The sequence below is a fragment of the Rhincodon typus genome, chromosome 24 (genome assembly GCF_021869965.1).
Source record: "Rhincodon typus isolate 14 chromosome 24, sRhiTyp1.1, whole genome shotgun sequence".
NCBI lineage: Eukaryota > Metazoa > Chordata > Chondrichthyes > Orectolobiformes > Rhincodontidae > Rhincodon > Rhincodon typus.
In genome coordinates this window covers 8,168,813-8,193,796 of record NC_063355.1, presented here as the reverse complement: position 1 = coordinate 8,193,796, position 24,984 = coordinate 8,168,813, and the positions used below count along the sequence as shown (strand labels likewise).

Genomic DNA, 24,984 nt, shown 5'->3' with positions numbered 1-24,984 from the left:
GCAAATCCCTGAAGACAAGCAACATCTCAGTTCCGTAGCTGAGTTTAAGGTGTAGAGGGGAGTCCGCACTTTTGGTAATGTGCAGGATTGTCCGTGTGCCTCTGTGAGTGCACAGGGGTTTGTACTGAGACTGGCCGCACAGCTTGTCCTGAACCTGTTTAGCTGCACTGTCACCACAACAGTTCAAATCTTGCCATTTGACAGATGGCTTTTGTCACAAGATGCTTGCTAGCCTGATTACACTCCTGTGAAACACCTTGGGCCATTTTTCTACATTAAAGATGCAATTTAAACGCAGGTTATGGTTAATGAGATAAATTTCATCTCGTTTTGACACTAATGAAAGTGATATGAGATCAAGGAGTCTCTCAGCATCGACTCCAGTATGGTGTGCCAGAGTATATGGTGGCTCAGTGATTAATACTGCTCCTTCACTGCACCATAGATCCAGATTCAATTCTAGCCTTGGGCGACTGTCTGTGTGGAGTTTACATATCCTCCCTTTGTCTGTGTGGGTTTCCTCTGGGTGCTCCGGTTTCCTCCCACAGTCCAAAGATGTGCAGGTTAAGTGGTTTGGCTGTAGTATCGAAGGATGTGCAGTCTAGGTAGATTAGACATGGTAAACGTGGGGTTACAGGGATAGGTGGGTACCTGGATCTAGGTGGGATGCTTTTAGGAGAGCTGGTGCAGGCATGATGGGCTGAATAGCCTCTTTCCACACTGTAGGGATCGTATGATCACACTATTGCCTCACTTAGCCCATTATGACGAAAATGTTGCACTGCTGCCCATGATGGGGAAGGATTTTTACAACTCTGCTCCCCAACACAAAGAAAGAAATAATCAATTGCATTTATTTAACCTCCTAAAACATTTTATGGACAATTAACTTATTTTTTTTCCCTTTTACAGAAACCCTACAGTGTGGAAAGAGGCCATCACTTCGGCCCAACAAGTCCACACCAACCCTCAGACCATCCCACCCAGACCCATTCCCCTATAACCTATCTGATCTACACATCTCTGAACACTATGGGCAATTTAGTATGGCCAATCCATCTAGCCTGCACATCTTCGGACTGTGGGAGGAAACCAGAGCACCCAGAGGAAACCCACACAGACACAGGGAGAACATGCAAACTCCACACAGATAGTCGCCCGAGGCCGCAATTGAACCTGGGTCCCTGACGCTGTGAGGCAGCAGTACTAAACACTGAGCTACCGTGCCACCCATACCTTTGGAGTGCGTACAAAGCCAATTTACACACAAGAGGCTCACACAATTGGCAATGAGATAATGGCAGGATAATCTGTTATTATGACTGGGGGATAAATAATAACCAGAACGTTGTGGAGAACTCTCCTTCTCTTCTTCAAAGAATGACATGGGACCTGAGAGGACAAAACAGTGGAAGGATAACATCTCATACTCCGCAGAGAGACCCTGCAGCCTTTCAGGACTCAATATGGAGTTTGGTCATTTTACAGCCTGAACGCTTCATTCCATGTCCTTTGCCCACCCCCACACACCTAGCCCTGTCATCACATAGGCTGCTTTCAGCACCAACAACGTATTTTCACCTACTCATGGCCCCTGTTATCAGCTTTCCCTGGCTTACCATCATCTATCCCTTTTTCTGCTGAACTGCCTGTCTCCCTCTGAGCTTCATCTCCAGCAATGCACTTACTACCTCTTACTCCCACCCACCTCCCAACAACCCCATCTTCAGCATATATACCACCTTCTCCTAGCTACTATCAGTTCTGAAGAAGGGTCACTGGATTCAAAACGTTCACTCTGCTTTCTCTCCACAGATGCTGCCAGACCTGCTGAGTTTTTCCAGCAATTTCTGTTTCAGGATCTCAGCTGAAAGACAATGCTGCACTCTGACTGTGCAACATTCCTTCAACAATGCACGTCAATGCCGTCCTGGGGTTAAGTTTCTGAAGTGGGGCCTAAACCTAACAGCTCCTCTCTGTGGCAACAGTGTTGCCCAGTGTGATTCCAGTTACGTTGAGTTGCACAAAATTGAAACACAGGGTAAAAGTCAGATCGAGATGGAGTAGAGGTGCTGAAAGTCATGTTAACTTGATGGTCTGTCATGAAAAGCCTGTCCCTTTAATGGGGCTGGCTAACTATGCACAATTATTCCTTGCTCTTATTCCCTGAGTAAACACAAAGGAGATTCTTATAGCTCATTCTCGGATGCCTCTGCAGCTAAGATGTTTGAAATTAAAGTATACAGTGGTAACTTTGTTCTGACTTCCTGAGTCATTCTGTGTTCAATAATCCCTCTCTGTAATCCTTCAAGTGGCCAACTTTCACCTGCTGATTAGTTCTCCTTGGGTTGCTGACCAAGAGCTGTCATCTGCTCCCACTATTCCTGTGACATGCCATTGATTCCTTACAGTGTGGAAGCAGGCCATTTGGCCCATTGAGTTCACACTGATCCTCCCTAGGAGCTCCCACCCAGACCCAGCCCATCCCTGTACTTCCCATGGCTAATCCACCTGGCCTGCACATCCCTGGACAACTCAGCATGGCCAATCCACCTAACATGCACATCTTTGGACTGTGGGAGGAAACCGGAGCAAACCCACACAGACACAGGGAGAACGTGCAAGCACCACACAGACAGTCGCCCGAGGGCAGAATTGAATCCAAGTCCCCAGTGCAGTGAGGCAGCTGTGCTAAGCTTTTCACCTAGATTCCTCCTTTTTCCCTGAGCTCCAATCGTTAACTCAATCAGAGACAGATAATTGTCGATTCAAGTCCCTTTCCAGAAGATTTGGCTCAACACTGTAGACTGACAGTGCAGTGCAGTACTGACAAAGTGCTGCTCTGTCAGAGGTTCTGTCTTTTGAGTGAGATGTTAAACTGAGACCATGTCATACATAAAATATAATCCAGTAACACTATCCAGAAGAAGAGCATTAAATCATGCCGAATGGGAGAGGCTCTTTAGACCATCAAGTCAGTCTTGCCAAAGCTACACTAAATCCACACTTGTCCCACTTTCCAGAAGAGCCTTGAATGACATTTCAAGTGCTCATCCAAAAGATTGTGAGGTTACCCATTCCAGAACAGTGTCTCCCCAGTGTCTTGGGGGTGATATTTCTCCCTAAATCAATATCTGTTGGTCAGATTAGATTAGATAAGATGCTAATCTTCCTTTTTTGCTTTCCTCTCCTCTGCAGTCACTGCAGGAAATTTGTTGGGACAGAACTTTCACCTTTCCCTAATGGATATTTTAATCTTCCATGGATGAACTGGCAAGGCTAGCATTCACTATTGATCCTGAGCTGGTCTTGAACCAAATGGCTTGCTGGGTGATTTCAGGGGGGGAGTTAAGAGTCCGTAGCAGTAGGTCTGGAGTCACATGTAGGCCAGACCAGGTAAGGATGGCAGATTCCTTCCCTAATGGTCATTAGTGAACCAGATGGGACTTTACAACAATCAATGATCATTGCTGTGCCCAGATCGCTTTATATTCCGAATTTATTAAATGCATTAAAAGTGTTATGATGGGATGTGAACCAATGGTCACAGAGGAGTATATGAGTTCTTGGGATTATCTGTCCAGTGACATTACCAATGCAACCATCTCCCCAGACTGCTAGGCAGTGTCCTCTTTTAAGTATTTTTGGTAACTTTATGCTGATATTATCATCTATGTTTGGGAGCTCCCCACTGTTGGCGATTGTGGGGATGGGAGTGACAGAGTCAAGAAATGGCAACTTATTTTTATTCACTTGTGAGATGTGGGCGTCGCTGGCTGGCCAGTATTTTATTACCTGTCACTAGTTGCCCCTTGAGAAGGGGGTGGTGAGCTGCCTTCTTGAACTGCTGCAGTCCACCTGCTCAGGGTTGACCCACAATGTCATTAGGGAGGGAATTCCAGGATTTTGACTGAGCAACAGTGATGGAACAACAATAATTTCCAAGTAAGGATGGTGAGTGGCTTGGAGAGGAACTTGAAGGTGGTGGTGTTCCCATGTGTCTGCTGCCCTTGTCCTTCTAGATGGAAGTGGTCGTGGGATTGGAAGGTGCTGCCTGAGAATCTTTGGTGAATTTCTGCAGTGTATCTTGCAGATAGTACACACTGCTGCTACTGAGCGTTAAGTGGTGGAGGAAGTGGATGTTTGTGCATGCGGTGCCAATTAAGCGGGCTGCTTTGTCCTGGATGGGATCAAGCTTCTTGAGTGTTGTTGGAGCTGCACTCATCCAGGCAAGTGGGGAATATTCCATCACACTCCTGACTTGTGCCTTGTAGGTGGTGGGCAGGCTTTGAGGAGGCAGGAGGTGAGTTACTCACTGCAGTATTCCTAACCTCTGACCTGTTCTTGTAGCCACTGTGTTTATGTGTCAAGTCCAGTTGAGCTTCTGGTAAACAGTAACCCCCCCAGGATGTTGGTAGTGGGGGACTCAGTGATGGTAACACCATTGAATGTCGAGGGGAGGTGATTGGATTGTCTCTTACTGGGGATAGTAATTGTCCAGCATTTATATCATGTGTATGTCAGTATTCCCACTTGTCAGCCCAAGCCTGGATATTGTCCAGATCTTGTTGCAATTGAACATGGGCTGCTTCAGTATCTGAGGAGTCGCGAATGGTGGTGAACATTGTGCAATCATCGGCGAACATCCCCACTTCTGAACTTATGAAGCAGCTGAAGATGGTTGGGCCTAGCACACTATCCTGAGGAACTCCTGCGGAGATGTCCTGAAGCTGAGATGACTGATCTCCAGTCAATCTCTAGAACTGCTGGAGTTAATCTGCTTCAGCAATGTGAAGGGCGAGGTCGCCTCAAGAGGAAAACGATGCTTTGATGCTTCTACCAATTTTCACAAAATCCACTAATTCAAAGCTGGAAACCAGCAATTGGAAGTGCCTATATGTTAAACATTCACTGTTGATCCACTCCTTCTGCCATTTGTGTTCCGCAAGTGTTCTCTTTTATCGCATTTAGTGTGGCTGGGGTGATAATGATAGAAACATGGCAGTGTGCAACTCATCAAACTTTTCCTCCCTTAAGAAGATATAGGTAGATTAAGTGAGTGGGAAATTAAGTAGCAAATAAAGTGTAATGTAGGAAAATGTTGGCAGAAAGAATTAGAAAACACATTATTTGAATGGTGAGAATGCAGAGGGGTCTTGAGTGTTCCTGTGCATGAATTGTGAAAGATATACAGATGTGGCATGTAAATAGCAAAGTTAATAGGATGTATTCATTCATCATGAGGAGAAGTTAATGGAGAAGTAGGGCAATGGTGAGACCATATCTGGAGCTCTGTGTAAAGTATTGGCCTCCTTATTGAAGGATGGTATAAATGTGTTAGAGTATTTCAGAGAAGGTTTACCAGAATAATCCCTCGAGGAAAGATTGGCCAGGCTAGCCTTGTATCCATTGGAGTTGAGTAGAGTTAGAGGTAACGTGTTTGAAATATACAAGACCCTGAGGGGGTTTTGAAAGGATATATATGGTGAGGATGTTTCCTCTTGCGGGAGAATATAGAACTAGGACTAGCTGTTTACTAATTAGGGCTCACAGCTTTAAAATAGAGATTACGTATCATAGAAATATACAGTACAGAAGTGACCCTTCAGCCCATCGATCTGCACTGATTAAACAATTTGAAATCTACACTAGCCTTTCTTTCCAAAACTTGGCCTATGGCATTGAAAGTAATGACTTTCCAAGAGCTCATCCAAATACTTTTTAAAGGTTGTGAGGTTTTCGCCTCAAATACCCACCCAGGCAGTGCATTCCAGATTCCCGCCATACCTGGTGAAAATCCGTTTTCTCAAATCCCCTCTAAACCTCCTGGCTTTCATCTTACAATGATGCCCACTTATTATTGGCCCTTCCACTCAGGGGAACAGCTGCTTTCCATCCACCCTGTACATGCCCCTCATAAACATATACATCTCAATCAGGTCCCCTCCCCTGCTCCAAAGAAAACAATCCCAGCTTTTCCACTCCATCCTAGACAATATCCTAGTGAACCACCTCTGCACCTCTTCCAGTGCTACCACATCCTTCCTGTTGAGGTGACCAGAACTGCACTCCAGCTGTGGCCTAACCAATAGTTCCAACATAATCCCTCACTACTATCATAGTCTAAGCCACGACAGATAAAGACAATTGCCCTGTGTGCCTTCGCCCACCCTATTAAACTGTCTGCTTCCTACAGAGATCTGTGGACAAGCATCCCAAGATCCCTCTGTTCCTCTGAGCTTTCTAGTGTCCTGTCATTCACTGAGTACTCCCTTGTCTCGTTATTTCTTCCAAAGTGCATCATCTGTCGCTTTTCCAGATTAAATTCCATCTGCCACAGACCTGACATTCTGACCAGCCCATCTTTTTCTCCTGTAACGTAACACCTCTCTCCTCGCTGTCATCTTTGTGTCATCTGCAAATTTACTTACCATCCATCCCACATTCTCTTCTGTATGTTTTCGTATCATGGACAAAAAGACAGCCAGCACTGATTCCTGGACACTGAACTTCTACCACCACATTTCCAGCCATTAAGCCAATTTTGGATCCAACTTGCCAAGTTGCCATGGATCCCACCTGATTTCTTTTTTCCTCTCTCAAAGAGTTCTGAGTCTTTGGAACTCTCATCTTGAGAAGATTGGTGGAAGCAAAGTCCTTGAATATTTTTAAAGCAGATTGGATTCTTGTTAAGTGAAAGTGTGAGTGGATTTGAGGGTAAAATCTGATCAGCCATGATTTATAGAATGGCAGAACAGCTTTGAGGGGCTGAATGGCCTACTCTTGCTCCTAATGTGTATGTTCATAGACACAGGGCCCTGTCCTTTGCTGAAAGAAAGAACATGCACATGTTTCAACTCAATAAAATAGGTGACAGCCATTCTCTGGTTAATTTCTCAAGGTAACGCCCTGAGCAATCAGAGTCAACCTGCCTGGTTTAAGATCTGATTGAAGTCTAGCAGTTAACTGTCATTTGTCATTAACTCCTACATGCTCCATGACAATGCTGCTACCAATCAGAGTCCTCTTGCCAACTAATCAGCGCACCCCTCTCCTCTTTATCTGTGTTGATGAGTGGTAGATGAAGAACTTGGTGAATCCGGAGATTTTACATAGTATTAAGCGTTCATCCCAACAGAGAATAAATTGTGGAAGTGGAGGAGACATCTTGTTCCTTCACAGAGGCGGGGGAATGACCATCCTCAGTTGAGGAATTCAGGGACGTGGATCTACGGCATTCATAAGAACCAGTGTTCTTCTCGTGTGCAGCTATTGAAGATGTTTCTATGCACAGTGCATGGTTGAAACAATGGGGAAGTGGGAGGAATCCAGCTGCAGAAATTTGGAGACCGGGACAATGTAGGAAATTTAAGACAAACAACTTCAAAGGATTGCTGCCTCCATATTGTCCTGGCATCTGCCGGAGCTATCATGGGGTGCTTTCAACAGACAACATTCATAAAGCTTCGAATATCTAATTGTGACAATTTAATCTGCAACGCCATTGACCACCAGCATCATTGAGCTTTGTGTACAGCTCCAGTAATCAGCTGAGTAAGAGTGTAAATGTCACTGTTTCTCCAGGGAATGATCCTGATATTGTTTCCTTAACGCCTTCGGCATAGAGTGCATTTGAGGGAGTTTCAGACACTCTTTAGTTGCTTACCATTACCAGAGGAAGGCAATCAGAAGCTGGTTTTGAAGAAACGGGACAGTTGTTTCGCTAAGGCGAAGTTATTTCCAGGTAACAAACCTCCAGCGAAACCAACCTAGCCATAGATTACTGAAGCTCAAATAATTTGGAAAGCATCTGTAGTAGACCTGCTGCTTGCTGAAGTAAGAAAGATGACACTGAGGGTGTACACGATGTCAAAAATTTCTATGGACAACTGGAATGGATTTTACGCAGCCTTGGGCAAAAGGTTTTTTTAAACTGAACATGGGTCCGCACAGTTCTAAGTTCGTTACTGTCTGTGTTTGCAACTTTCTAAAGTTGCCGATGTTGACACAGGAACTTCCAGTGCTCTTGAAGGCTCAGGGAACCTCTGACAATATCGGACAACTCACACCTGCATGTGGAAGGCTGGGCTGTCATATGGTAAATGAAGTTTGTGCTATGCAAATGCCAGGCAATGATCATCTCCAGCAAGATCAAACTATCTCCCTTTGACATATTACCATGGCAGAATCCCTCTCCACCTAACATGCTAAGGCTTATCACTGCCCAGAAAGTTAGCTGAACCAGCTTTATAAGCTCTGTTTTAATAAGAGCAGCTTTGAGGTCGTGGAATTTGCAACTCATCTCCTGACTCCTCAAAGCCTATCACCATCGACAAAGCTCAATTCCAGACTGTGATGACTTACTCTGCAATTACCTAGACTACCCCAGCAACACTCAGGAAGCTCAACGCCATACAAAACTAACAAACCTGATAGGCATCTCATCTACCAGTCATAGAGTCATAGAGATCTACAGCACAGAAAAGGGTCCTTTGGCCCATCGTATCTATGCCAGTCAAAAACAAATACCTGATTATTCTAGTCCCATTTACCATAGCCTTGTATGCCTTGGCATCTCAAGTGCATATCTAAATACTTCCTAAATGTTACCAGGGTTTCTACCACCCTGACAGGGAGAGAGTTCCAGATTCCCACCATCCTCTGGGTGAAAACGTTTTTTTATCACAACTCCTCTAAACCTCCTGTCCCTTACCTTCGATCTTTCTCCCTGATCACTGACGCCTCCACCCAGGGGAAAAGTTTCTTCTTGGTCTACCCCTTCAGCGCTCCTCATAATTTTATTATGAATAAAATAGCCAGCTGAAGCTCCCTCTGTCATGAGTGCACAGTGGCATGAATGAGCACCATAAGCAAGAGATACTGCAGGAAGTTACCAAGCTCCTACCAAAAAGTACAAGGGCAGCAGACACGTGGGATCACCATTATGTGCAGGTTTCCCTCCCAACCACCAACATCCTGACTTTTCATTGCTTTTGAGTCAAAATCCTGAAGCTCCCTCCTGTGGGAGTGGGTGTACCACATTACATGGATAACAGTGATTCAAGAAGTCACCTTACCACCACCTTCTCACTGGCAATTGGGGATGGGCAATAAATGCTGGCCTCCCCGGTGGCTATATACTGTGGCAATGAAGATGCTTCATATACTCCAGGCATGATTTGGTGCATAAAGCAATTGCTTGCTAGTTGCAATGTATTAGAAGGCATTATTTAAGGGAATATGCCCTTCTTCCTCATAAAATTGAAGAGTGGTCCCATTAGGATATCAGTATCACATGCATCCCAAGAGTTGTTCCCTTTACAAATCCTGCCAGTTTGTAGAGCTGATTATATCTCCAGTTTTGCTTTCCAGCTCTGGTGAAAGGTCATTGACCTGAAAAGTTCATCTTGTTCCTGTCTCCACTGATCCCTCCTGCTTTGCTGGGTATTTCCAGTGGTCTTTGCTTTAGATGTTGGCTTTCCAATGTCTGGGTGTTTTGTATATTTCCCTCTCTCGTTCTTTTTGCTTCTCTGCTTTTAATGAAGAAGGAGGTGAGTAGAGCATCATAAATCAAACCTCAGCCACCTTTTTAGCTCAGATGGTCAACCACGGTCTAACTCATGTTCCAGAGGTCACCAGCGGTTTCTACTGCTCCTCCACATGTTTGTTTGTGTGCGTAACTGAAGTTTATGATGATGGGGCAGAGAAAGTTTCCATATCAGTCCCACATATGTTGCCCAGCAGGATCCAGTCGCACAGAAATTCAAGGTAGCGGGAGCTTGACTGGTACAGAAACTGCTGTTCTCCTGAAAGGATTTTCCATCAACAATCAACAAATTCCCTCCAGGGTTAAACAGAGATTTCTGAGCCACTGACAACCAAAAAGATCTAAGTCAGACTGTCGGACTTGGACTGTAAACCACGGTGAGTGTATTTGTGTGTGTGCCCCCCCTCCCTTTCCATATCTCTGTCATACACACCAGGGGTGCTCCAGTTCTGGCTTCTTACACTTTGTCCACTTCCTTCACTCTACCATTGGCAACTGTTTCTTCAGTTGGTGGAATTCTCTCCCTAAACCTCTTCGTCTCTCTATCTTCTTCTCCATCTTTAAAAAAACCCTTAAAACTTACTTCTTGAAGCAAGCTTTTATCATTGGTCCTGATATCTTCCTGTGCGGTCTCACATTTTGTTTGATTACAGTCCTCTGAAGTACCTTGGGATATTTTTAATGACATGAAAAGTGCTATATAAATGCAACTTAGAACCATAGAAACGATGAGTGTGGGAGTAGGCCATTCAGCCTATCGAGCCCACTCTACCATTCCTTTTCACAACAAAAGAATAAGAGGGATCCCCTTTGAATATTCCATGCTCTCAGTCCAAAGCTGTATCCATTAAAGTAATTATCAGAAGTCTTACCACAATGTCACGGTCATTAAACAGATTACTAATCAGGAAAAGGAACACCAACTTGGTTACAGGAAACAAAATGGCCTCCTCCAGCAGCACCTATAAGGGGAGGCAGTGGTTTCACAGTAATGTCTTTGGACCAGTAATCCAGAATTTCCAGGCCCGCATTCTGGGGATGTGGGTTCGAATCCCACCATGGCTGATGGTGAAATTGGATTTCAGTACAATCTGGGATAAAAAGATGACCTAACGGTGACCATGTTGGCTGTTGTTTAAAAACTTCTCTGTTTCACTCATGTCCTTACTTCAGTGAGAGAAACCGGCTGGTGTAGCCTCTATGTGACTCAGGGCCCACAGCAATGTGGTTGACCCTTAACTGCCCTCCCGGCAATTGGAAGTGGGCAATAAATGCTGGCCTAGCTGGCAAGCCCTCATCCTGTGAATGAATAAAAGAAAAATAATCCTGTGATATGATCTTTGAAAGCTCAAGTTGATGAAGATGGAAGTTGTGACAATCATACTGGGAGGGAACAATTCCCTGTCAATTGGTATGTGTAGCTGTCTTTGTTTCAACAGGTAATTGGCATTGTGGCTCAGTGGTTATCACGGCTGTCTCACAGCGCCAGGGACCCGGGGTCGATTCCAGCCTCGGGTGACTGTCTGTGTGGAGTTTGCACATTCTCCCCCGTGTCTGTGTGGGTTTCCTCCAGGTGCTCCGGTTTCCTTCCACAGTCCAAAGATGTGCAGGTTAGGTGGATTAGCCATGGGAAATGCAGGGTTACTGGGATAGAGTAGGTGGGTGGGTCTGGATGGGATGAGGTCTGGAGGATCAGTGGAGACTTGATGGGCCAAATGACCTGATTCCACACTGTTGGGATTCTACGATACGTGAGTAGGAACCGTGAGATATACCAAAAAGTATCCTTGGTCATAGTTGCTATTGTTGTAAACGCTGTGTCACTTGAGTGTGTTAATGTGCTGACTAAGAGCCAATGACACTCAATAGGGAAGATTAAGGGACATGTAGAAGACTAGTTTGAGGGTCTTGTGGCACAGTGATAGTGTGTGTACCTCTGGGCCAGACAGTCCAGGTTCACATCCACCTCAGGACGTGATGGCTGTGGATGTCATGACATGAACAAACAGGCTCACTCCTTATCAGAAGAAAATGATAAGAAACGGGAGTGACTGGCCTGTGAAAGGGGTTACTGCAAGTCACTGGATATGCTGTAAATAAAACCATAACAACTCTGTTCCTGTCTTTGTCGGATGAATTGACTAGATTTATAATAGTGGGGTACCACAGCCGGTGCTGGTGCATTCACAAATGCTTGTGGATTAGTAATGATCAAGGACTAGGAAAATCTGAAAATCTTCTGATCTGTAATACACATTGACTTAATAGGAGCTTCTCATTGTTAATTGTGAGGATTAAGTCAGTTCACTGGTGGAACACATGTACAATCAAGTACCAAAGAGCCAGGTTGCAGTCGGGAGGGCCTTGGTGAGATCACAGCTGGAGTATTACCTTAGAAACGATATACATGCCACAGAGGGAGTGTAGCAGAGGTTCATACTGCGCATGCAAGGACCATTGTATGAGGAGAGAGTGCTTCAACTGGGCCTGTATTCAATAACGTTTAGAAGGATAAGGGGGGATCTGATTGAAACATAAAATTCAACAGAGTTGGACAGATTAGGTGCAGGAATCTAAAACCAAGAGATACAGGCAATTAGGACTGAAATAAAGAAATTGTTTTCCACTAAAAGGGGAGTGAACCTGTGGAATTCTCTTCCACAGAAGTTTATGTAGGCCAAGTCACTGAATAGATTCAAGAAAGAGATAGATAAATTTTTAGATGTTATCCGCACCAAGCAGTGTGCGGAGAAGGCAGGAATACGGCATTATGATAGAGCTACAATCATATTGAATAGCAAAGTGGGCTCAAAGGAGTGAATGGTCTATTCCTGCTCCTGGTATCTACATCCGTGTCTATGGCTGACTTCAAAATCATTGTGGGAAACGACAACAAGCTGGGAACTGCAGGTGATTTATCATCTACGATGAAAAGTTGTTTTTGTCAGCCCTGGCATTGACCTGAATTCTACAATTTTAAAACATACCCCAGGTTGAGAAATGCTGTTGAAAAATGTGGTAACTTCGTACATAGCAAAGGGGTGGGTCATCAGCCACTGGTAAACACCATATCACTGCTTCACTATGAAGAATGCATTGGCTTTTAAGTAGCTGCAGCAGGATCCCTAGTTCCGGTGGGAAAAGAATTTTTGATTTCTAAATCCAGCTAATAGCCGTGAGCAAGTGGAATGAAATCTCTTCGAGGGAATTTAAAGTTTGAGGCACAGAGTTAATGGATTTGTCAAATCCTTCCAGAAAATGCAAATCGTTCCTCAGGGGGTAAGGGGTGGGAGTTGTTGGCACAACTTACAGCGACAAAGATTGCATTATGGGATGCATTACTGAATAATACATCCGCCTGGATTTTACAGGATAGTGGTGAATCGCTACTGGCGTGACATTGTAGTCTGCCAAGTTGTCCACTTTGAATGGAAAGAATGAAATCAATTCAGTGGGACTGATGGACTGTTACATTTTTGTAAAATAGAAGTACAATTTCTCAAATAAAATCAGAAAACTCTGGAAAGACTCCATAGTTCCGACAGTGTTTCACATCAGTGCCCAATTCATCGAAAACATGCTGAGCATTTCCTGAGTTTTCAGCTTTTATTTCCGTCGGTTGGCATCTGCAGTACTTTTTTTTTTTTAATTAAGATTTCTCCATTTAATCTGATTGTTGATTAATAGATCCCATGGATATGTTGACTATCTATTTCCTTTTACACCACTGGACATCAGGAACACAAGGGCTTAGCTCAGGAAAATAGATTGCACGATGTTCCTGTAATTAGTGTTTTGTTTGAATTTCCAAATTGAATTTCCAGTGGTCACTTTGTGAGTGTGTTTGTAAAACAGGAAGGTTGATCAGCTTAGATGACTGGTGTGATGCAGAAATCAGTCAATCACATGGGTTCAGTCCCCATACCAACTGTGGAAGTAATGGTGACAATACCGCTTCACCTTGTGGAGTGGTTATAGAGTCATAGAGTCATAGAGCACGGAAATAGACTTTTCAGTCCAACCAGTCCATGCCGACCATAATCCCAAACTAAACTAGTCCCATCTGCCTCCGCTTGTCCCATATCCCCCCAAACATTTCCTATTCACGTTTACTCATGCTATACATAACTCATTGTCTAATGGAGAGAGATGCCTATGGTATTTTGTGTACTCCTTACAAAACCATTCATTAAGATTGTATTTGGTTAGTGCGCCCTGCATAATCATGAAGATCTTTGAATCATGAGGCTAGATCTTCAGGCACTGACACCACCTTCTGGTTAGTCTCTAGTTCCTCAAGGTAGCCGGGATTGATCTGGAGGTGGCTTTCTTGTGGCTGGGAGGGCTAACAGTCCAGCAGGACCTGGAGACCACCCACCCTCCCCCCAGACTTCCCTATGTCCGCTTGGATTGTCTCCGGCTTTTAGATTCTCTTCCACTTCTGTAATTGGATGGTGAGCAGGCTGCTTGTTAGCTCTTGCGAAGATCCCAGGGAATGGATCCCAGAGCAGAATCCTGTGCTCCCAGAGGTGGTGAGTTGAAGATGGAAAAGCAACTTAATCAGATTGGTAGTGTGATACCAAAACACAATGAAGTGAGAGTGACAACCCCTGATATCAAGGCTGAGTTCGACCGAGTGTGTCATAAAGGAGCCCTAACAAAACTGGATTCAATGGGTGAGATAACAAGGTGCAGGGCTGGATGAACACAGCAGGCCAAGCAGCATCAGAGGAGCAGGAAAGCTGACGTTTCGGGCCTAGACCCTTCTTCAGAAATGGGGGAGGGGAAGGGGTTTCTGAAATAAATAGGGAGAGAGGGGGAGGCGGATAGAAGATGGATAGAGGAGAAGATAGGTGGAGAGGAGACAGACAGGTCGAAGAGGCGGGGATGGAGCCAGTAAAGGTGAGTGTAGGTAGGGAGTTAGGGAGGGGATAGGTCAGTCCAGGGAGGACGGACAGGTCAAGGGGGTGGGATGAGGCTAGTAGGTAGGAGATAGGGGTGGGGCTTGAGGTGGGAGGAGGGGATAGGTAGGAGGAAGGACAGGTTAGGGAGGCAGGGACAAGCTGGGTGGTTTTGGGATGCGTTTGAGGGAGGGGAGATTTTGAAGCTTGTGAAGTCCACATTGATACCGTTGGGCTGCAGGGTTCCCAAGCGGAATATGAGGTGCTGTTCCTGCAACCTTCGGGTGGCATCGTTGTGGCACTGCAGGAGGCCCAGGATGGACATGTCATCTGAGGAATGGGAGGGGGAGTTGAAATGGTTCGCGACTGGGAGGTGCAGTTGTTTAGTGCGAACCGAGCGTAGGTGTTCTGCAAAGCGGTCCCCAAGCCTCCGCTTGGTTTCCCCGATGTAGAGGAGGCCACAATGGGAACAGCGGATACAGTGTACCACATTAGCAGATGTGCAGGTGAACATCTGCTTGATGTGGAAAGTCTTCTTGGGGCCTGGGATGGGGGTGAGGGGGGAGGTGTAGGGGCAGGTGTAGCACTTCCTGCGGTTGCAGGGAAAAGTGCCGGGTGTGGTGGGGCTGGAGGGGAGTGTGGAGCGGACAAGGGAGTCATGGAGAGAGTGGTCCCTCCGGAAAACAGATAAGGGTGGGGAGGGAAAAATGTCTTTTGTGGTGGGGTCAAATTGCTGATGGCGGAAGTGTCGGAGGATGATGCGTTGGATCCGGAGGTCGGTGGGGTGGTACGTGAGGACGAGGGGGATTCTATTTTCGTTGTTATTGCGGGGCGGAGGTGTGAGGGATGAGTTGTGGGAAATGCGGGAGACACGGCCAAGGGCGTTCTTGACTACTGAGGGGGGGAAGTTGCGGTCCTTGAAAAATGAGGACATCTGAGATGTTCGGGAGTGGAATGCCTCATCCTGGGAGCAGATGCGGCGGAGGTGAAGGAATTAGGAATAGAGGATGACATTTTTGCAGGAAGGTGGGTGGGAGGAGATGTATTCTAGGTAGCTGTGGGAGTCGGTGGGCTTGAAATGGATATCGGTTTCTAGGTGGTTGCCAGAGATGGAAACAGAGAGGTCCAGGAAGGAGAGAGAGGTATCAGAGATGGTCCAGGTGAACTTAAGGTTGGGGTGGAAGGTGTTGGTGAAGTGGATGAACTGTTCGAGTTCCTTGTGGGAGCATGAGGCGGCGCCGATACAGTCATCAATGTAACGGAGGAAGATGTGGGGTTTAGGGCCAGTGTAGCTACAGAAGAGGGATTGTTCCACGTAACCTACAAAGAGGCAGGCATAGCTTGGGCCCATGTGGGTACCTATGGCCACCCCCTTTGTCTGTAGGAAGTGGGAGGAATTGAAAGAGAAGTTGATGAGGGTGAGGACAAGTTCAGCTAAGCGGATGAGGGTGTCAGTGGAGGGGGACTGGTCAGGCCTGGGGGACAGGAAGAAGCAGAGGGCCTTTGGGCCATCTGCATGGGGAATGCAGGTGTATAGGGACTGGACGTCCATGGTAAAGATGAGGTGTTGGGGACCGGGGAATTGGAAGTTCTGGAGGAGGTGGAGGGCGTGGGTGGTGTCACGGACATAGGTAGGGAGTTCCTGGACCAAGGGGGAGAAAATGGAGTCGAGATAGGTGGAGATAAGTTCGGTGGGGCAGGCGGAGACAATGGGTCGACCAGGGCAATCAGGTTTGTGGATTTTGGGAAGGAGATAGAAGCGGGCAGTGCGGGGTTGGGGAACGATGAGGTTGGAGGCTGTGGGTGGGAGGTCATGTGAGGTGATGAGGTTGTGGATGGTTTGGGAGATGATGGTTTGGTGGTCAGGGGTGGGGTCATGATCAAGGGGGCGGTAGGAGGAGGTGTTGGAGAGTTGGCGTCTGGCCTCAGCGATGTAGAGGTCAGTGTGCCATACTACAACTGAGCGGGTTTTATGGTGAGGTTGGGATTGGAGCAGAGGGAGCGGAGGGCTGCACGATCTGTGGGGGAGAGGTTGGAGTGGGTGAGAGGGGTGGAGAGGTTGAGGCGATTGATGTCTATAATGGGTATAATGGATTCAATGGGTATCAGAGGGCAAACTCTCTGCTGGTTGGAGTCATACCTAGCACACAGGAAAATGGTTGTGGTTGTTGGAGGTCAGTCATCTCAGCTCCAGGACATCTCTGCAGCAGTTCCTCAGGGTAGTGCCCTAGGCCCAACCATCTTTAGCTGCTTCAACAATGACCTTCCCTCCATCATAAGGTCAGAAGTGGGGATGTTCGCCGACGATTGCACAATGTTCAGCACCATTCGCGACTCCTCAGATACTAAAGCAGCCCAAGTTCAAATGCAAGACGATCTGGACAATATCCAGGCTTGGGCTGACAATTGGCAAGTAACATTTGCACCACACAACTGCCAGGCTATGACCATCTCCAAAAAGAGGCAATCTAACCATTGTCATTTGACATTCAATGGTGTTACCATCATTAAACTTGCAACTATTAACATCCTGGGTGTTGCTGTTGACCAGAAACTGAATTGGACTCACAACAAAACACAATGACTACAAGAGCAGGTCAGAGGTTATGAATACTGCAGTGAGTGCCTCACCTCCTGACTCCACAAAACCTGTCGACCATCTACAAGGCACAATTCAGGAGTGTGGTAGAATATTCCCCACACATCTGGATAAGCATAGCTCCAACAACACTCAAGAAACTTAACACCATCCAGGATAGGGCAGTCACATGACTGGCTCCACATCAACAATCATCCACTCCCTCCACCACTGACACTCAGTAGCTGCAGTGTGTACTATCTACAAGATGCACTGAAGAAATTCACCAAAGATCCTTAGACAGTACCTTCCAAACCCATGACCACTTCCATCTAGAAGGACAAGGGCAGCAGATCCATGGGGACAGCACCCCCTGTAAGATCCCCTCCGAGCCACTCACCATCCTGACTTGGAAATATATCGCCATTACTTCACTGTCACTGGTTCAAAATCCTGGAATTCCCTCCCTAAGGGCATTGTAGGTCAACCTACAGCACGTGGACTGCAGCAGTTCAAGAAGGCAGCTCACCACCACCTTCTAAGGGCAACTAGGGACAGGTAATAAATGCTGGCCCAGCAGGTCATTGGCTGTGGTGGTGGCGTTGCCCAATATTAGGACTTCTGTCTACGGTAGGCCCAGAGCATGGACTCAGTGGGATTGTCAGCTCCTGGCTATAGAAGGCCTGAAGCCTGGGGGGATCTTGCGGGGATCTTGCAGGAGCCCTGGAGCTGTGTTTGAAGACCGCTTGTACAGAGGATGAACTCGATTTACGTAATTTCTTTTTATTCTTTCTGTAATTCAAAAATATCACCGGACCATGGTGACAAAACACTTTTCACTGTATCTTTCTAGATATGTGTGACAATAAATAACTCAAAATACTCAAAGTACCTTCTTAGAGATTCTTTGCTTTTGCTGAGCAGCTCTCCTCCCTTTACACTTTGGTAGGCACCTGGATAATGAATGAGTGACTCCAGCTTAATTTTATGCCTTTAGATGCTAAATCAACATCCCTACTGCACAAAGCAACCACTCTTAAGTCTTTCCCTGTCGGCACTTGAACCTGGCCCCATCCCAGTGTTCGAATAATTCTTGAGTGGATAGTGCCTGTCAGTCAAGATGCACAATTGAGGAGACATGAGGATGTTGCATCCAAGTATTGTTGTCTCATATGTACCTTAAACTGTATTAGCTTTATTGTCACATGTACTCACATGAGTGCAGTGAAAAGTTTACAAGTTGCCACTTATGGCACCATCTTAGGTACAAAGGTACCTAGGTACAGAATTGTATACTGGGTTAGAATGGGCCAACATCTCTCACGCACTATGGTTCCGAAATTCCACTGGGGATTTTCCCAAACCCCTGTTCTATGTCCAACAGAAGCTGTTGAGAAAAGGTTCCAACTACAGAGGATCCTGATGTAATTTTGATCCATTCCCCCACTGGTTTTACTTCACATAGGGGCCAGCATAAACAGGTAACAGACCTGAGTCAATAAACGTGGAGCTGGAAAAACACAGCAGGTCACACAGCATCCGAGGAGCAGGAAAGTCAACGTTTCGGGCTGCCTGGGGAGCAGGCTGGGAACACAGAAATAAATGGGGCAGGGTGTGGCTTGGGGGAGGGTAGGTGAGATGGAGATAGGTGGATGCAAGTAGGGGGTTATTGTAGTTGGTCAGTGGGAAGGGTGGAGCGGACAGGTGAGTCAGAAGATGGACAGATTGGGGGAGGAGAGATTTTTTTAGCTGGTGAAGTTAATGTTCAGGCCATTGGGCTGTAAGCTCCCAAGGCGAAATATCAAGTGTTGTTCCTCCAGTTTACATTTGGCCTCACTCTGACAATGGAGGAGGCCAAGGATGGGCATGCCACCAGGGGAGTGGGAGGGGGAGTTAAAGTGGATGGCAACCAGAAGGTCAGGTTGCTTGGTGCAAGCAGAGCACAGATGCTCCACAAACCGGTCCCCGAGTCTGCGTTTGGTATCCCCGATATGGAGTAGCAACGAATACCGTAGATGAGGTTCAATGAAGTACAGATGAATCTCTGCCAGATTTGGAAGGATTGTTTGGGACCTTGGACAGAGGTGAAAGGGGAGGTGTAGGGGCAGGTGTAGCACCTCCTGCTGTTGCACTGAAAGGTACAGGGTGTGGTGGAGGAATTGGTGGGGAGTGTGGAGCTGACGAGGGAGTCGCGGAAAGAATGATCCCTGTGGAAAGCAGACAGGGGTGGGGAGGGAAATATCTTTTTGCTGGTGGGGTCTGATTGTAGGTGGCAGAAATTTCGGAGGATGATGCGTTAATTTTAGTATCTGATGCACCATCCCATACAGCTTCCTAAAAACCTTTGACATTTGTGAAGATTAATAGAACATAGAACATAGAATATAGACTAGTACAGCACAGTACAGGCCCTTCGGCCCACGATGTTGTGCTGAACTTTTACCCTAAACCTAAGGTCTATCTAACCTCCGCCCCTACCTTATACTATCATCCATATGCCTGTCCAATAGCCGCTTAAATGCCCCTAATGAGGCTGACTCCACTACCCTCTCTGGCAATGCATTCCACGCCCCTACCACTCTCTGAGTAAAGAACCTACCTCTAACAACTCCCCTATATCTACCTCCTTTCACTTTAAAACTATGTCCCCTCGTAAAAGCTACCTCCACCCCAGGAAAAAGTCTCTGGCTGTCTATCTATACCTCTGATCATTTTGTACACCTCTATCAAGTCACCTCTCATCCTTTGTCGTTCTAAAGAGAAAAGCCCTAGCTCTCTCAACCTTTCCTCGTAAGACCTTCCCTCCATTCCAGGCAACATCCTTGTAAATCTCCTCTGCACCTTTTCTAATGCTTCCACATCTTTCCTGTAATGAGGTGACCAGAACTGGACACAATACTCCAGATGTGGCCGAACCAGGCTTTTGTATAGCTGGAGCATAACTTCACGGCTCTTGAACTCAATCCCTCTATTAATGAAAGCTAACACACCATACGCCTTCTCAACAACTCTATCCACCTGGGTGGCAGCTTTCAGGGAACTGTGAACATGAACCCCAAGATCCTTCTGCTCCTCCACATTGCCAAGAATCTTTCCGTTAACCCTGTATTCTGCTTTCAAGTTTGTCCTTCCAAAATGAATCACCTCACACTTTTCAGGGTTAAACTCCATCTGCCACTTCTCAGCCCAGCTCTGCATTCTATCAATGTCCCTTTGTAACCTAGAACAGCCCTCCGCACTGTCCACAACGTGACCCACCTTCGTATCATCCACAAACTTGCTAATCCACCCTTCCACTCCTTCATCCAAATCATTTACAAAAATCACAAATGGAAGAGGACCCAGAACAGATTCTTGTGGTACACCACTCGTAACTGAGCACCATATTGAATATTTTCCATCCACTACCACCCTTTGTCTTCTAAGGGTCAGCCAATTCTGAATACAATCTGCCACATTTCCCCCTATCCCATACCTCCTTACTTTCTGCATGAGTCTACCATGGGGAACCTTATCAAACGCCTTACTTAAATCCATGTATGCCACATCCACTGCTCCACCTTCATCCACGTGTTTGGTCACCTCTTCAAAGAATTCAATAAGGTTTGTGGGGCATGATCTACCCCTCACAAATCCATGCTGACTATCACAAATCAAACTGTGCCTTTCCAAGTGATCATAAATCCTGTCTCTCAGAGCCCTTTCCAATAATTTGCCCACCACTGACGTAAGACTAACTGGCCTGTAATACCACACCATTTAATGTGTTTATCACTACATATCAGGTTCAGAAGAAATTTACCAGGATGTTGCTAGGAATTGAGGATGTGAGTTATAAGGAGAGGCTGGATAGGCTGGGACTATTTTCACTGCAGCATAGGAGGTTGAGAGGTGACCTTATTGAGGTTTATAAAATAATGAGAATGGGTACATGAATAGGAAGCGTTTAGAGGGATATGGGCTAAATGTTGACTAATGGGACTTGGTTAATTTAGGATATTTGGTTGGCATGGACAATTTGGACTAAAGGGTCTGTTTCCATGCTGTATGACTCTATGACTGTATAAACTGAGCATTTTGTGTTCTACTGATGTTAAACCGGCTCGCCTGCATTGCTTAGTTCAGTAATTCCACCTGGTCAGCACATTGTATGCATATCTGCAGCCTAGAAAGTGGATGAGGGCTTTATCTACTCACAAAACATTCATCCATTCCCCTTAATAACAGAAACAGTCATCTGTTTACTTTAAATTGGTCAGCACCGTGAAATGTTAGACAACCACATTGAGCATTCAACCAACAATGTAGACAGTAATAATTTCTTAGCTTGCATCCCTTGAACTTCGCAGATTAACAAATCCACCTAGCCAGCTCTCCAAAGTATACTGTTGGTCTTTACAATTTAGGTATAAAGGACACAGAATATTTTGCAGAAACAAAAAGGACAGAAAGGGGGCAGTATGGTGGCTCAATGGTGAGCACTGCAGACTCACTGCACCAGGTGACCTGGGTTCAATTCAACCCTTGGGTGACTGTATGTGTGGAGTTTGTACATTCTCCTTGTGTCTGTGTGTTTTTTGTCCAAGTGCTCTGGTTTCCTCGCACAGACCAAAGATGTGCAGTTTAGGTGGATTGGCCATGCTAAATTGTCCAGGGATGTGCAGGCGAGGTAGATTAGCCATGGGAAATGCAATGTTGGGGGAGAGGTTCTGGATGGGATGTTTTTCAGAGGGTCAGTTTGGACTCAGTGGGCTGAATGGCTTGCTTCCGTACTGTACAGATTCTAAGACTTTGCAGATTTCTTCTTAGAGATATCCAAATTGGTTTTTGTCTTGATGAGAGTGATTGTTTATATGGAGAATCAACCTAAATAAATAAAGTCAGTAGCACAGTACACCTTTAAATGTATTAAGGAATTGAGAGCTCTCACGACCAGTGAGAGAAACGTTTTCCTTTAATAGGATTGTGTTGGAAGCTGTTGTGGAAATTTGGTACTCTCAAGGATAAACAAGTTTTCAAAGGCTCCCTAAGCTGCAATGAGCATGGATGAAAGAGATTTAAAATTCCTCTGAGCTCCCCCTCCCCCTTACTCAGCATGTTGACATACTTAGTTATGAGGATCAATTAGTGCAGGCATTTGAAAGGGTAGTCACCTGGTTTTGGCTTTGAGAAACATCCTCCCATGACTGGGCCAAGCAAAAAGGTTGGCGCGTCGCTATAGAAACCGAGGAACCAAGGACCGCTGTATCGTGATGTGGCTGATGAGCAGCTGTTTCGAGCCACCGAGCCCTGTCTATGGGACAGAGAAGGCTGTTACATGAATGCCATGTTTGTAGGGCCCATGCTTGTTAGACGTGATAGTGCAGTCACATCCATGATAAAGATGACCAATCCATGCTGGGCCAGCGAATGTCCAGTTGTCACAATCTAAAAACAAAACCAAAAACAAAGTGGTATGATTCATTTTCTTTCTAAACTGCTTTGCACCATAACTAAACTGAAACCAAGGCATAAACATTCAACCCATATCCCAATATAGCTTCCTATACTGCTTTTGATATTTTTTATTTACAACCAGTTCAGCCACAGATTTGGAGCTGGTGGGTCTTGAACTTGGTCCTTCTGCCTCAGAGATAGGGACACTACCATACTGCATTCCCTTATTCATTCATGGTATATGGGCATTGTTGGCTGGTCAGCATTTCTTACCATCCCTAATTGCCCTTGTGCAGGTTCATGTCAGGCTACTTTTTGAAACACTGCAAGCCTTGTTGAGAAGGTACAACCACATTACTTTTAGGGAGAGAATTCCAGGATTTCAATCCAATGACATTGAGGGAATAGCGATATATTTCCAAATCTGGATGGCGAGTGGCTTAGAGGGGAACTTGCAGTTAGTGGTGTTCCCACGTAACTGCTGCCCTTGTGATTCTAGATGGAAGTGGTAATGGATTTAGGAGGTGTTGTCTCAGGAGCCTTGGTGAGTTGTTGCAGTGCATCTTCTAGAAGGTACACACTGTTGTTGCAGAGCGTCAATGTTGGAGAGAGCAAATGTCAAAGATGTTAGATGGGGTGCAAATCAAGTGGGCTGCTTTGTCCTGGATAGCGTCAAGCTTTTGTAGTGTTGTTGGAACTGTTGCATAGACCAATTGTATCTGTAACATCTCCGACAGTGCAGCATTCCCTCAGTAATGCACTGGAATGTCAGCCTGAATGTTGTGGTCAATTCTCTAGGGTGGGGCTAGGAACCTGCAACCATCTAACTCAAAGTGAGCATACTACCGCTAAGCCACAGTTTTGTAGTTCAAGGGTCATCTGCAACCCAGCCTTTCCTCCTCCACGTTTGACTCCTGGCGATGTGATTGCTTCACTATCCTTCTTTGTTCTCACTCCGCTCATGGCGGTGAACAGACTAAAGCTTCAGAAAAAGAGTTTGGATCTGAAATGTTAACTGCACTTCCCTCTCCACAGGAACTGCCTGACCTGTTGTCTATTTCCAGCTTCTTCTGCTTTTAATTCAGGTTTCTGTGCACCACAGTATTTTGCTTTTGTTTTAAACAGAACCATTGGTTTTATTTTGGTTTCTTTTGCTGGCCTGTTTTCCCCTGGGCATAATCAGTGTCTGAGGATCATGGTTAAACACAGTCCCATCGTTATTTGTTGCAGTGAATTGAAGTTAATGGTGACTGTCAGGAGCAAAATGGGTCAGATCACACATAACTGGCACATGGTGGTTATCACCACGGTTTCATTTTGAATTTTGCACCATGTATCTGTTTGAAAGATTGAGACAAACTGTGTGGGGAGTGGCTACTCTACCTGTACGTTTGGCAGTTCATGTGTCTTATCTTGCTTAGCCTCATATTACAGGGATGGAGAGTCATAGAGTTGTACAGCACAGAAACAGACCCTCCAATCCAACTCTTCCATGCCGACCAGATATCCTGAATTAATCTAGTGCCATTTTCTAGCATTTGATCCATATCTCTCTGAGCCATTCCTTTTCATATACCCATCCAGATCCCTTTTAAATGTTGTAATTGCACCAGCTTCCATTATCTCTTTTCGCAGCTCATTCCATACACACACCACACTCTGCATGAAAAGTTGCCCCTTAGGTCCCTTTTAATTCTTTCCCCTCTCACCTTAAACCAATGACCTTTAGTTTTGGACTCCCCTACCCGTGAAAAAGACCTTGGCTATTCACTCTATCCATGCCCTCATGATTTTATAAGTCTCTATAAAGTCACCCCTCAGCCTCCAACATTCCAAGGAAAATAGCCCCAGCCTCATAGAATCCGAATAGTGTGGAAACAGGCCGCTTGGCCCAACAAGTTCACACCACCCCTCCAAAGAGCATCCCCCTACCCTTTTCCCTGTAACCCTGCATTTCCTGTGTCTAATCCACCAAACTTACACACCCCTGGACGCTACAGGCAACTTAACATGGCCAATCTACCTAACCTGCACATCTTTGGACTGTGGGAGGAAACCAGAGCACCCGACAGAAACCCACACAGAGAACATGCATCCTCCACACAGACAGTCACTCCAGGGTGGGATTGAACCCAGGTCCCTGGCGCTGTAAGGCAGTAGTGCTAATCACTGAGCCACCACGCCTCCCAGCCTATTCAACCTCCCTTTATAGCTCAAACCCTCCAACCCCGGCAGTGTCCTTGTAAATCTTTTCTGTAATCTTTTGAGTTTAACAACATCTTTCCTCTAGCAGGAAGACCAGATCTGAATGCAGTATTCCAAAAGTGGCCTAATTAATAACCTATACAGCTGCAACATGACTTCCCAACTCCTATACTCAATGCACTGACCATGATAGATGGAATATGAGCAAAGATGTTAGACAAATGGTACTAATAACAGGGACGAGTTAGTTGAGAGAAACACTGAGAGTCTTGAGGATGCATTGAATCAAGAATGAAATGACCAGAACATGGTTTGAA

General features: G+C 45.8%; 1 protein-coding gene across 2 annotated transcripts in view; it reads right to left on the bottom strand.

Annotated features, from left to right (window-relative positions):
• The window catches only part of LOC109920459 (apoptosis-inducing factor 3), a 121,933-nt gene that overhangs the window by 69,545 nt on the left and 27,404 nt on the right, over positions 1 to 24,984 (bottom strand). For both annotated transcript variants that reach the window (XM_048611544.1, XM_048611545.1), the window contains exon 2: positions 22,180 to 22,453. In XM_048611544.1, the coding sequence (XP_048467501.1) occupies positions 22,180 to 22,210 (31 nt within the window). In that variant the 5' untranslated portion in view covers positions 22,211 to 22,453. The remainder of the gene's footprint in view (positions 1 to 22,179; positions 22,454 to 24,984) is intronic.